At 45.1% G+C, this 13,579-nt stretch overlaps 1 protein-coding gene across 1 annotated transcript in view; it reads right to left on the bottom strand.

Moving 5' to 3' along the window:
• The window catches only part of PEPD (peptidase D), a gene marked incomplete at its 5' end in the record, with an annotated part of 101,468 nt that extends 90,179 nt beyond the window's left edge, over positions 1–11,289 (bottom strand). Inside the window, 2 exons of the mRNA XM_009073961.1 lie at positions 9,770–9,897; positions 11,106–11,289. Of these exons, the coding sequence (XP_009072209.1) occupies positions 9,770–9,897; positions 11,106–11,289 (312 nt within the window). The remainder of the gene's footprint in view (positions 1–9,769; positions 9,898–11,105) is intronic.
• Positions 11,290–13,579: the final 2,290 nt, after the last annotated feature.

Raw genomic sequence — 13,579 nt, 5'->3', positions numbered from 1 at the left:
GATACTTCCAGCTCCATCACACCTAATGACAAGCTGCCACAATTCCCAGATGTGTACCTCCCTGTTCATCTTCTTCTTGCAATCTCACTCCGAAGTCGGCAAGACTTTGAGCAGGAAGCAGAGAGCCAGACTTCTCAGCTCTCTGCATCCTCACAGCTCTGCCACACTTTTTGTACAGCCATTTAGCACCTCCGACTAGATGGTAAAATAAATTCATATTCACTTCCCACAAGTTACCATTCCCTTCCCATCCCACGGGAGCCACGATGCCTCAGTGATGCAGCTGCCTCTCCCACCGAGGACGTTTCTAAGACCAACCACACAGGTGCAAGGAAAAAACTGCACATCAAAGTCGACATTAGAGCAGAAAAATTCTCTGCTGTCACATACACAAAAGCAATACAGAAAGCAAAGCAGAAGCTCAGTACTCTTTCATCCAATTCCAATACAAAACAGGCTGAAGTCTAGCACTGACCATCACCATCACAGGGGTTATCTTCCACAAAATGCTCACTGGCATCATGAAAAGCAGTTATGGTAATTCCAAGTATATCTGATGCTTCCCAGAGAAAAGTGCTTCCCTGTATGAATGACTCTGGTTACAGTTTCTAGGTTTGGCTCTGCCTTCGAACGCTGCTATGGGCTGCCAGGCTCAGAATTCTGATTAATCACTGCGCAGACTACGTGCAAATACCCACAGCAAGCCATCAATTAATTAGGAGGATTGCCCAAGTGGAAGATATGATCCCAGATATTAGTGAATCATGGCTCCCTACCTATCAAAAACCAAACCCCAACTCCTTTGTAAACAGATGTGAACAGAAGCAATGACCTAATTTTCACAGGCTTCAGGCAGGGGTGGGAGGTGTGCACAATTGCTCAGATTCCCTGACAACATAAACTGGCAAAACCCACAGACAGTAAAGAACTGCAGCCCTAAAAAGGCTCAATACCTTCTCCCAATAGCTTTATAACTCCAGCCAAGCAAATACCAGTGTGAGTTAGAAATGTCAATACTTGGCTTCAGGAATAGCAGGAGTGACCATTTTATGCTCTAATGGAAACAAGCACCTCCAGACTCCTGGAACAGCACTGTCCCTGAGGATGCACACCCAAGCAGCTGGCAAAAACCTGGCACAGCACAGTGTGTGGGCACTGGAAAGAAAACACAGAAGAGTCCAGCACTGCTCTTTATTTACAGGAGTACAGTGCTAATTTTTCTCATTTTCTGTCACAGAGGAACCCTTAGACAAGAGACTGTCTCTAGTACAGTAAAACCTCCCATCAGCTGTACTTCATGTGTCCTTATGCACATTGAACTCAAAAACCACCAGCAAAAGAGGAAGGGCACATAGTGCTAAAACTAGTAATCAGTGCCAGTCGGTGGGTCTTAGTGAAAACTTCCAGGTTTAGAACAAACTTCTTCATTTGGTATAACTGAATTCACAGTGGTACATCACAGGCTGTTTAAAAACCAAGGTGTTTCACCAAACCACAGCCTAATCACACCGGTGCAGATTTCGCCAGAGCACGGTTACGAGTGGCTCCACTTAGATGTGATCCTCAAACAGAAATGTAATACTGACTCTTCTGCTTACCCATCAGTAAGATGAACAGTTGTGACAGCCTCTCTATAAACACACCAAAAAGATACATATTTTGAAGCTTTTTTTATAGTTGGACAAAATTCAAATCTCAATTTCTCTGCAGTATTTGTATTTGTATGCAGTATAAAGCTGTATTTCCACTTTAAACACAATAGAAAACTCGGTCTCATTGTCTAAAATAATTTTCAACCTGTTGTTCATTACATTGCACAAAAATTCATAACAGCAATTCTTCAGAGACTTGTACAAATTTGACACTGCTGTAAGAATTCCATTAAGCAACATTTCTTTGCATTCTGAGGACTCTGGAGCAATAGCCTCGTAACACCAACACGATGTGAGAGTGTTCCAGCTCTCAGAACTGCATTCAGAAGAGAGGTACAAATGAGATGGATCTAAATCACAAACGCCGAAGACACACTGTGAGCAGAATTGATAACAGCTGATAGCTGTTCCTCAAAGAGACACAGCCAAGCCAACTGCTAATATATTTGCAGCCTAATTGCTGCTATACATTCATGTGTATGTTTTCATTTGCATCTAAATGTTCTTCCAAACTTCAATATACAGAACTAATTCCTACTGGTTGCCTTGTATTCCATTTTTAATGCTTCTAGCACAGACTTTCAGTGTTGAGTTTTTACAGTGGATCAGCTCTAAATGAAATTCAGCTTATTCTGAAGTCATTCAATTTAGATTTTCTGCAGCATTTCAGCTGGAGTTCCCAGCTCAAGATTACTTATAGCCTAAACTATTCCTGTTGGAAAACAAATATTCCTAAAGGTAGTTCATTAGAAAAACTAGAGAAACCATAATTGGGAGCAATTTCAAACCATTTCCTACAGATTACACACTTTGCTGCTGCATGGTTACAGACACACACCAGACAGAGGTGCACACAGACACCTCAGCCATGCCCTGACCAAGCCACCAGCAGGATGTCCCGAGCTCCCACAGGGACATGGACAACAAAGCCACTCTGAGGCTGTCGAGGATGTCGTGGAGGAGGACAGCTAGTACTGGCACAGGCAAGACAGGCCATGCTGAGGACTGTCTGCTGCAATTAAAATACAGACCCACAGCTTACTGTCCTTCAGATCCACAGCTCCTGGCAGCTACCAGAAAGTGATGCTCCCACAAGCAGGAATTTAAAGTGAGAATGAACATAGATGGAGCAATAACAGAAGAGACAAATATTAAAGACTCTGATAATGACAAAGTCTGGGGTAAAACAGTTTCTACACAATGATGTTCAGGGTACAGTACTCTTTTAAGATTCTACAAAAATTATTGACTAAAATGCATGAAAATCTGTCCAGGTTTGTATCACACATTCAGGAGAGGAAGATTCTTGTGATGCAGTGAGACAGAAAAGCTAAAAGTAGCCAACTTCACAGTAAAGCTTTCTGCTACACAGGGAAACACAGGTTTCCTCCATTCCACCCTGACTTTCACACTCAGAGTAACAGACACAAACCACCACTTTCTGGCAAACTCACCGGATCCAAGCCAGTGCCTATTCACACTCAGAGTAACAGACACAAACCACCACTTTCTGGCAAACTCACCAGATCCAAGCCAGTGCCCACCACCCTGCGCACGGTGCCTGTCCCTGGCACCACACTGCTGCCAGCCAAACACTGCTCAGCCCCTCACCTCTCTCCTGCCTCACACGAGGGAACACACACCCACAGGAGGAAACGGGAGGAGCAGAGTCTTCAGAGACTGAAGACAACAACTCATGTCTCAGGTCTTGCTACAATGAGCTGAAAGCAGAGCACAGGTTTCAGAGAGGCTGCAGACAGAGTAACAGCCTTGCAAAATTTAAAGCAGATGAGTAGAAATACATCAGCAAATGTAGAAGCTGAAGAAGGAAAAGGGATGCAAAAGCCATGTTCTAATGCTGTCAGAGATGCACCACTGAACTCCCTCCTCATTACAATATCATCGAGTTAACAGATGGCAAAGCATTAACCAAACAAGAGGGTGTCGGGAACTGCTAGGAAGAACAACACAGGAGGCTTTGCAAGATACCAGCAGATGTTCCTGACTTTGTCCAAAAAAAAAGGTCATTACCTCCATATCCAAAAGGAATCTCACTGTCTCAAACAGGAAGATTAAAAGGCATCAAGCTAGATTTAAAATGACACAGTACTAATGGGCTTGCTGTGCCAGACAGCCCCCAGTGATGCTTTGGCTACCTCAGTGCTACTCCCTCTCCACATTTCTCTAGATCACTGCTCTGTTCATGGAAAGAGCAGTACCTGCACACAGGTAAACTCAGACTCCTCCCTCCTCTTGGGACTGTCCAGGGCAGGACAGATTTTGATAAAATAATGGACTCTGAAAGCAATTGAGCTGAAGATGATGACTCAAGCTGATTTGACTGGAAATCATAGCCAGGGCTGTAACTGCAGCCCCATCCAGCCGAGGGACAGAGCAGGAGAGTCCACACACGCAGCACTGGACACAGCTGGGCATGTCATCCTGGGATCCCCAGGGCTACACAGACCATGCAGGAGCTGAGTGACTCTGAGCAGCACACGGACACTGCATTTAGGACATCAGAAGTAAAGTGGTGAGGAGACTCTCACAGTTATTCCTAGTAAAAGCCAAGCACTGACCTACCCATTTCATCTACTTCAAACATACAGTCTCACTGCTCCTGCTCAGCTATTCCCACCACAGGCATTCCCACAGGGTGAAAAGTTCCTCGGGTTTCTACAAATCCTACCTCAAGAGGCAGTGCCTCAATTAGACATTTAAGAGATACTATCAAGAGCTACCCAACAAAAACACAGAAAACTTGCAGCTGGTAACCTTTGCTTTATTTCTCTCTGCAAATAAAACTCTTCCTTGGACACAAGGGTTCTAATACAGAAAAAACTGTAACAAAGGAAACCTTTGTACACTGAAGGTCCTGGAAAATTTCTTGCAGCATAAGACTGCTGACAAATACTTATTAAAAAAAACTCTCTTCCCAAGAAGAAGAGCACAAAAAGAATTACAGTGGTTAAAAAGTCTAATTTCTAGGCTGCTGTAAAGCAAGTGTTGGACTCAAATACTGTCTCAATTGCTTCTCAACAAAGAAAGCTACACACTGAATCTGTCAACAGCAGATGTTCTGCTTTTACTTTGGAAAACACCTGTACTGGGTGGGAAACGAGCAATACTTTATGTCTCACAGATACAAGCACTGCAGCAAGCTCTGGAGTGGTGCAGCACGTCCCACAGCTCCCAGAATAACCAGCAACAGAATGAGAGAGAGCAGCACTGACGTTTACTTCAGCATTTAGATGACCTGAACAGCCGCAAGAAGGGGGTGATAATATTCCCATTGTAAAACTTGGAAGGAAAGCTAACCCACAAAGAAATTCAATGAACTCAGCACAGCAACTCCCTGGGCACAAAGAAGGGCAGAGCATGACCAAGCACAGTGCCCAGCACAAGGGTCGAGGCCACACGCTCTGACCGTGCAGCCCCAGCAAGGGGAGAACAGCCAGGAGAACACAGCCAGGAGAACACAGCCTGCTCTTCACCCACATCTGCCTCTTAGCAGTGCTAATAGTAACGACCTGTCTCCCTACCAGATTCTAACAGACCAGCTGGGGTTGGACTTTCCTCTTTGAATGTTTCTCACCAGCGACCACACTCCTTCAGAGAGTCCTCCCTGAGCAGACAGACACAGCACAGGTCACAGGGAGTGACAAACCCAAGGAAAACTGCAACCCCCAGACAGCTCACCCTCCCACCAGCAGCAGAGTTGCCCAGAGCAGCTGTGGCTGCTCCATCCCTGGGAGTGTTCCAGGCCAGGCTGGATGGGGTTGGAGCAGCCTGGGCTGGTGGGAGGTGTCCCTGCCCAGGGCAGGGAGTGGAACTAGATGAGCTTTAAGGTCCTTTCTAACACCTAAATTCTATGATTCTATGAAATACCCTAATAAATGAATGGGGGACAAGAAATGGAAATCACTGCAGCAGAGAGAGGACTGGAATCATGGAAAATAAGCAGCCTGGGGAATTGTCGTCAATCAAAAGCAACCAGCTTTATTGTACAGTTCTGAAAGGATCAAATGAAGGGTAAAGCAACAGATGTACTATCTGAATAATAGTAAAATATTTGATAAAAATCTCTCTCAAGACTGTTACTCTCCAAAATCAGCTCAAATTGGTTTGGACAGGATGCTATGATGTGACCTGAAACCCAATGAGTAGCCGTAACAGAAAAATGAAAAAGCCTAAAGCAGAAAATAAAAATAAATAAATAGATAAAAAGATGAGCATTTCAAGGGCTGGGAAACCCTCCAACTGCCTCACTGGAAATGCTGGATGAATTTAGACTGATGTTCCCAGGAGTTACAGTGATAAAAAGCAATGGGCTGCAAGTCTTGATTAGTGGGATACTGCAAAGACTGAAATGAGTTCTGACAGCACTCAGAGACAGAAGCAGGACTCGGTGTGTTCATGAGAGCCACAGGTGACATTTGCAGCTGGTAACAAACTTTGCAGATAAACTGCAATTGCCAGTTGGTACAAAATGGCAAGAAGATGACCTAAAGTGATTAGAAACTGATCTTTTTTTAACGATAAAATAAAGATTCAGTGGGTACAGGGAAGGGTAAAAGGGCAGGAAAAGAACAAACTGATAGACATGGGAGAAGAAAACACTTAAGCATGTTTCATTTGAGAGAAGTTACAATGAAAAACATCAGGGTGATATGGCAGATCTCTGAAGGTAAAACCTGCAGGAGCAGGACCTGCACCCCAACTCAATCAACTCACAGAGAAGGTGTCCCTTGTTCCTGCAACGTGTACAGTGGGGAGAGCACTCAGGGTGACGTGGGGTTTGCTCCCTACAGCACACACCCCACTCCCTGCCCCACTCCCTGCCCCAGGGCCACCTGCACAGGGTGAGCCTCCCACAGCCCTTGGCCCTGTCCCCACGCCGAGGGCTGAGCAGCACACCTGGCTCAGCCACCGTGGTACACTCAGATAAACACACCAAGCTGGACAGTGTCACACTCACAATTACTCCAAACACAAACCACACAAAATCTCACCAACTGCCATTAAGAAAAAGCATCTTAGCTTCTAATTTCATCATCACACACAGCCTATGGGGAAAAAAGGGTAAAAATCCACATAGACTGAAAGGCTTCTTTTTTCTTTATAAGAGTTTGAGGAAAAAGCAAACAGACAAGAAAACCCAACCACATACTCCTGCGAGGCAGTAAAACTGCTCAGCATTGCTGAGGTCAGTGAAGTTTAATCACCAAAACCAAAGGTTGGTGCTGATCCCAGGGTCGGTTTTGGTCATGAGCTACCTCGAAAATGATGACAATGTTTTAAAAACTTCCTCATTACATCACTGAGAACTTACTAATGCTTGCAAAGCATCTCATTGTGCTTTATTACAGCTCCAAGGGCTACACCAAGGTTCAACTTTGTACACAGATAGCTTCCAACCAAACTCAGGGAGAATCCTGGCAGTGGGTGCAATGCTGCAGTGCCCACCAGTCAGCCAGCAGGGCTCACAGAAACACAGCACACCACACATAAATACTGCTCTGCTCCATTCAAGGTGCATTTCTAAAGTTAGAGCATGAAAGTGTTAAATATTTTTGCTTTCCACCAAAAACACTCCTTATGTGGCAAAGCAATTAGGTTCCGTTGGCATGTGCTCCATGCAAAGCAGCTGCTGCATAGCATGTTTTACTTTATAAAACATCTTTAATCAGCACACTGACTGGTTCTGTCATTTATAATTAAGGAGGTAAATGGCAGGTGCAGCACTAATTAGTGAAATTCAAGTGTCTGTGCAAGACATGCAGCGACACCAGCTCAGTGCTTCCCAGGAACAGAAATGATGTACAGCTCTGTTGTGCCACACACTTGGCCAGGTAAGACCATGCCAAAACAAAGGGGCATTTGCAATACTCTCACACTTCTGAAGCCTTTAGAATCTTACACCACTAGACACATTTCTTAAACTCTTCTTTCTTTGAAAGTAAGACTAGCAAAATGCTGAGGACCAAACCCACCTCCCCACCAAGCCATGCTCAGAGGCTGTTTCTGCCTTGCAAACAACACAGGGGCAGGGACAGAGGTCAAGGGATGGGCAAAGAGGTTCTCTGACCTGAAAAGACTCAGCAGCAACTAAGAAATGGGCTGGCCCAGGGTTAGGAGAGATGCCCACACCCATCATTTCCAAACAGACTGAGTGTTGCTGCAACATCATCTCCACCTGTTCTGCAGTCCCCAGGCACCACCTCAGCAGGCAGCACCAGGCACAAAAACCAGTGAGGCTAAAATAATCAGTGCTCTTGGTCTTGTTTGTATACTAACCCTCTGCTCATCTCAGGAAATGCTCTCAGACCCCTCACTGGCTCTGTGTGTCTGCCTAAATTCACATCACAGATCCCCACACCTGTCTCAAACAGAAAGCAATACCAACACCAGGCAAAGCAACTGCACCCTGCACTGTGGTCTGAGCCTGGTTGTAGAGCTCTGCAAAATACCAGCCTCACAAAGAGCACACAAGGGCCTGATCTGATCTGTGCTTCACTGATGCTAAATGATTTTCTCCACTGGGGAGACAGTGCCTTCCACATGCACAGAAGTAAGCACTTCCACAGCAACTACTGCAGACAAACTGCAGTGCATGGAAGGCAAACTTACTTGTGTTTTTCTTTCAGTGCTACTTTTGACTTAAAATTGAGTCTTCTGGGAACGAGCACAAGCCCAAGCTGTGTGCAGTACCCCCTGCCAACCAACTTATGAAGCAGAACTGCTACTGACTCACAAATGAGTTATTCATCCATCCTCCTCCTGACAAGCAGAAAAAGTACATGACCACGGCTGATAGAAGAGAAAACAAGACTCAAACAGAGGGATTCAGGAAGGGTACGGGGGAGAATTTAGAAAACAAGGATGCTGTGATAAAGACCATTTGTTACACTCTACAAGAAGACACAATGACCCACGTTTAACCAGACTTGTAATTCTGTAAATGGATGGATGGATAACAAGTGCTGCACAAACAAATCACAGAGACCACCAGTCAAACACCACAACGTTTTGTTTGAGGATGCAAAATGAGAGGCTGAAATTTCAAGAACATTTTAAGCCCTTTTACATTAGGCACAACCAGTGTGGGTATGAACCAGCTGATTTGACCTAGTAGAAGAGAACTTAAACTGTAAGTGGAAACAAGCACCACAAGGGAACAGACTTCAGAGAGTACACGTGGGGGCTGCAGAACTTGCCCTCCCAGACAGGTGTAGCTATCTCCTGAAATATTTCAGACAGCATTATTCACATTTTTATGCCATCACAGTTTCAGCTCCAGGCAGGTGCAAGACAGTGATACCCATATCAACTCTCCGAGAAGACAGCAGCCATGCCCTGCCATATGGTCTGGCACAGTTCAGCACAAGGGATTGGTTGTGATTGTTTCCCTTTTCCCAAAATTAACATTAAAATATAAGTAAGAGCTTCAATTAGAAGCAAAGCAGCCTGTCAAAATATTTAATTAGAAGCAACCCAATGTTCTAAGACAATGTAGATGACACAAAAATTTACAGTTTGGTAGAGGGTATGAACACAATTAAGACTGAGAAAATAAGCAAACACATAAATAAATCAATTCCTCCACTATGCATTGTGCAGCAGTTACTACCAAGGTGGACAGAGAGCTGTTTATGGCATGCTCATAGAGCAGAATTAGAATCACATTCCCCAGTCTGTGAGTTCACATAAAATAAAGTACCAAAGAGGCTAAACTACCTCCTGCCATTCCAAAGGCTTCGTCAGCTAAGGCTGCTGCAAACTGGTGGAGCAGTTTGAAAGAGCCTGTGCTGTTATTTAGTTTGTTTGGGCACAAGACACTGACTTGCCTCTGGTTCAGCTCTCTCTCTCAGACCCCATGAGGCTCATGGGTTCCAATCCTCAAGGTGTTCTTTCCCAGCTGGTGGTGGATCACTGGACACCACGCGATCCGTGCCAGCTGATCGTGTTTTGTGTCTCTGCATGTGCACATCACTACACCTCCCAGCACGTGGCTTGGTGCAGTCTGATTAACAGGAGCCAGCACTGCAGCTCTGCAGACAGGTAGGACGGGGGAAGCACTGGGACACACTGGAATGCAGTGAGAAGACAGGACTTACTTTCCCATCCAAACCGCATAGCTTTCCGGGAGCTGTGGGATGAAGAGCATGGATCTCCCCGTGTCGACATCGACCGCGCCGAAGCAGCCTGCTTCAGTGACCCCAAAAGTCCAGTGAAAGTAAGATTCCTGGGTTAAAGACAAAACATACTCTTAGCAGAAACATCTCACTTCCAGCAGCTCTAAACACACACTGCAGTACATGCTAACTCCCCCGGCCACGTATCTGGAGGAGGTGTCTCTTGCTTTTGCAGGGGAGATCTGGTTTAGGTCTAGGTCATTTTAGTTTTAGGTTAGACGGATACAAATTCCTCTGCTGGCAACTAGAAAGGATCAGAGTTTAATAAGCTACCGTGAGGAATAAATAGCTCAATAAACACACATCACACATTAGAATACATTCTTCCAATCTGGAATTAGGGAAGAGTTAGGGAATTTGGGAAGAAACAATCATGTCCCAAGAGACAAGGGAAAGCAGAGAGCAGCTTCAGTGGGCTGTGGAGGCAGAGTGCTGAGGTGAAAACCCAACCTCCCCTAGAGAAGAGGAAGCTGCACTAGGAACAGCCTTCAGTCACGAGTTACTCTAAGAACAAGAAGCAAACAACAAAGCACCCAACAATACAGAGATGAGTTTTGGTAAGTACAGACACATGCTCTGACACCCTGAGAGGTGCATCTCCTCCAAAACCAGACTAACAACTACACTGAGATATGCACTATCTACACTAGAATTGACTGGGTTTGTTTCTTCCTAACATAAGCAGCTCAATTAGACTCACAAACCAAGTGCCACACAGAGTATGGGATACACACAGTTAGAGCTCTGTTATGCCAACATCCCCAGGACTTGTTAGGCCCTTTCTGTGACAGAACACCACTTGGGTGCTTAAGGAAGAGTCTCATTTGAGCAGACGTGGTGAATTCCACGGCACATGCTGCTTTGTGGAATATACTCCTTATAAAAACATGAGATATGCTTTTCTGTTCATTAATTCAGCTCAGTCAACTGCAATACGTTTCACTACAGAAAGAAGGTTGTTTTTTGGGTCAGACCAGACTGAAAAAATATTCCATTGTTGTCTTCAATATTAGATTAAACATTGATTGACACTAAGGCCTTGAACAGGTTTAGGCCCTTTAAACCAGACAGAGTCTGCACACTAAAGTACTGAAAGAGAGAGAGCAACTCAGAGCTGAAGAGACAGTGTTTTAAGGAAGTCAGTTTATTGCAGTGAAGCAAAACAATGCACATCTGAGAGATAAAGGGAAAATAACTGCAAATCATTTACAAATTCCTGCAGTCGAAGAGCTTCTTAGTTTGCAGACTCAGCTCTCACCTGGCGAAACAGAATGCCAGTATCAGTGCAGTATCTCTGGGTCTCCTCTCCACCCTGCAGCAGCACAACCGAGTTCTTCTGGACGTCCTTGTTGCGCCTCAGGCGCTCACACAGTCGCCTCCGGTTCAGGGCAAAGAGCGCGACAGGCACTCTCAAGGTCTCGTTCCCCAGCCAAAAGGAGGGCCTAGGAGAGATGGGTTTAATTGACAATTAGGAGGAGACAGAGGTCAGCACAGTCCAGAGGCACAGCGCTCATGAGCTCAGTCCAGCTCTACAAACATGAAACCCATCCCTCGGGGGAGGAGATGCTCTCCACACGCGTCGCTCCCAAGGGATGACCAAACCTTGCCCACAGCAGCACCAGAGGAAGGGGATGGCAGCAGGGAGCAAGGCTGGCTGCAGCTCCACCCACGCTGTGTCACTCCTGACACTCCTCTGGGCAAAGCAGCACGGAAAGGAAGGTGCAGAAAGTGACTACAGCCTAGGTCAGCTGAGGAAACACAAAGCAGGAGAGAAGAAAATGAGTTTTGAGGCACTGAAAGCAGAAGTGGAAGGTTACGTTAAGCCTGGAAAACTTCAGCAAGTCCTTCTGGGAAACATTCAGCAGCTGAAACAGGGACTGGAGAGATGACAGACAGCAGACACAGGACAACAGCATTTCCCACACTCACACAGCACCTGCAAATTTCTTTTCTGTGTACGTATGTTCGTTCCTGTACACACGTGAGCAGCCCTGGCGAGTGACAGCTCACACACTTGGCCATGGAGCATGTCCTGGGCACCAGTGAAACTCCTGCATGTCACCACCTGCCCCTAGGGCAGCACAAAGGGGCTGAGACAGCCCAGGGAGTTTCTGAAGGATTGTACTCCACAGAGCTGCACTGGGAAGATGTAGCACAAAAGCAAAGCTTGCTCTTGGAACACACTGGCTATTAAGTAATCTAAGGTGTTGGAAATACTACAGGAACATGTTGCTGATTCATTCACATTTGTTCCAGGCCCATAAGTACACTTTTTGAAGTTTTACCAGTCGAAACACAAGGCAGTTTGCCAGTAGATGCATGATGTATCACCAGTAGAAACACAACAGCTTTTGTGGGGTCTTGGAGGGGTTCAATCCAATGATGGGAGGAGAAGCTACGAGCACTCCTTTCTGTTTGTGCTCAGTGCAGCAACGCTGTGCTTTGGACCTCCAGTGCTACAGATGGACATTGCTTTATCAATAAAATCCTATGATTTAAGTCCAGTTTGTCCCTCTACCTCAGCTTCTCAAAGGCTGAATGCCTGGATGGTCATTTTCTAACAGAAGCTTCTAGAGGAGATGACAGAAAGGGGCAGTTAAATTGCTGCTATGTTAAGATGACAAGAAATGAACCAACCACCAAGGACTTAACCCTAGAGGAGAAGAGCTCCACATCTTAATTACTATATAGCTTCATAAGCAATCTGAAAGGTAACCTTTGATTTATAGCTGCATAACCTCCTGAAAGACTTTATCAACCTCAGGAAATGTAAACCCTGTAATTTCCTACTGCAGACACAGCATAATAGAGCTAATAAAATATTTTATTTTACTTGTTTATAACTACTTGATATAACAGTAATTTTAGAAGGTGAAAGACTGCTCTTGCTAATCCAATTTTCAAACCACCTGCCTAGCAATTCAGCTGATGGAGCACAAAACCCAAATGTGTTTATTGTTATTCCCTCCCCACACACCTGGTAACTCAGCACCAGGGATCATGCCAAGGGCTGCAGACTACCTATGCCAGCACAGCCTGAGAGCACAGCACGAGCTTTTGTTCTGGGGTACCCAGGTCTGCAGAAACAGGGCAGCAAGTTCACACAATCCCAGCAAAAGCTCCTAAAAGTTTTAAACCAGCTAGTGAACCTTAAACTAAATATAGGCAAAGCTTTTCAGGTACAAAGCTGTGGCTCAGCAATGCACAAGAGGCTGAAAACGCTGTTATCCAAGCCTGATCATCCCCTGGAGTAACTCCATGCAGGCGCCTGGAAATCATACGCTCACCTTATGGAACCTTTATAAAGGGAGGAGAGAACATCACCAGATACCCTTATGCCATATGTTGCTCTCAGATCTTTGTCTCTGCTGCTGAAAGACCAAAATAAAAAGAAAACCCAGCAAAAGGAAAAAAAAGGCAGAGGTTGTAATGCAACCTGTCTCATGTTTTGCTTCAAAGGAAGGAAAAAAGTCACCTTCATCACAATTTTACTCACTTCACAAGTTTGGGGATTTTCTTCTGTGATTTGAACACGAAAAAAAGAACAAAAAAGAATTCTGACCTCTCTCCTCCAGGCCTATTCCAACACCCTGGAGCTCACAGAAAGCTGCTACAAAGGCTCATTTTCATCTCCCTTAAGTTTACTATTAATGCTTTTATTACACTTAAAACCTTTGACAAGAAAATGAGACTCAAAGAGAAATAATTATGGCCCTTAGCAATTCCTACTGC

This window comes from Acanthisitta chloris, unplaced genomic scaffold, assembly GCF_000695815.1.
Source record: "Acanthisitta chloris isolate BGI_N310 unplaced genomic scaffold, ASM69581v1 scaffold12974, whole genome shotgun sequence".
In the NCBI taxonomy this organism is placed as follows: domain Eukaryota; kingdom Metazoa; phylum Chordata; class Aves; order Passeriformes; family Acanthisittidae; genus Acanthisitta; species Acanthisitta chloris.
The sequence above is the reverse complement of the archived record's forward strand: the minus strand, read 5'-3'. Positions and strand labels throughout refer to the sequence as shown.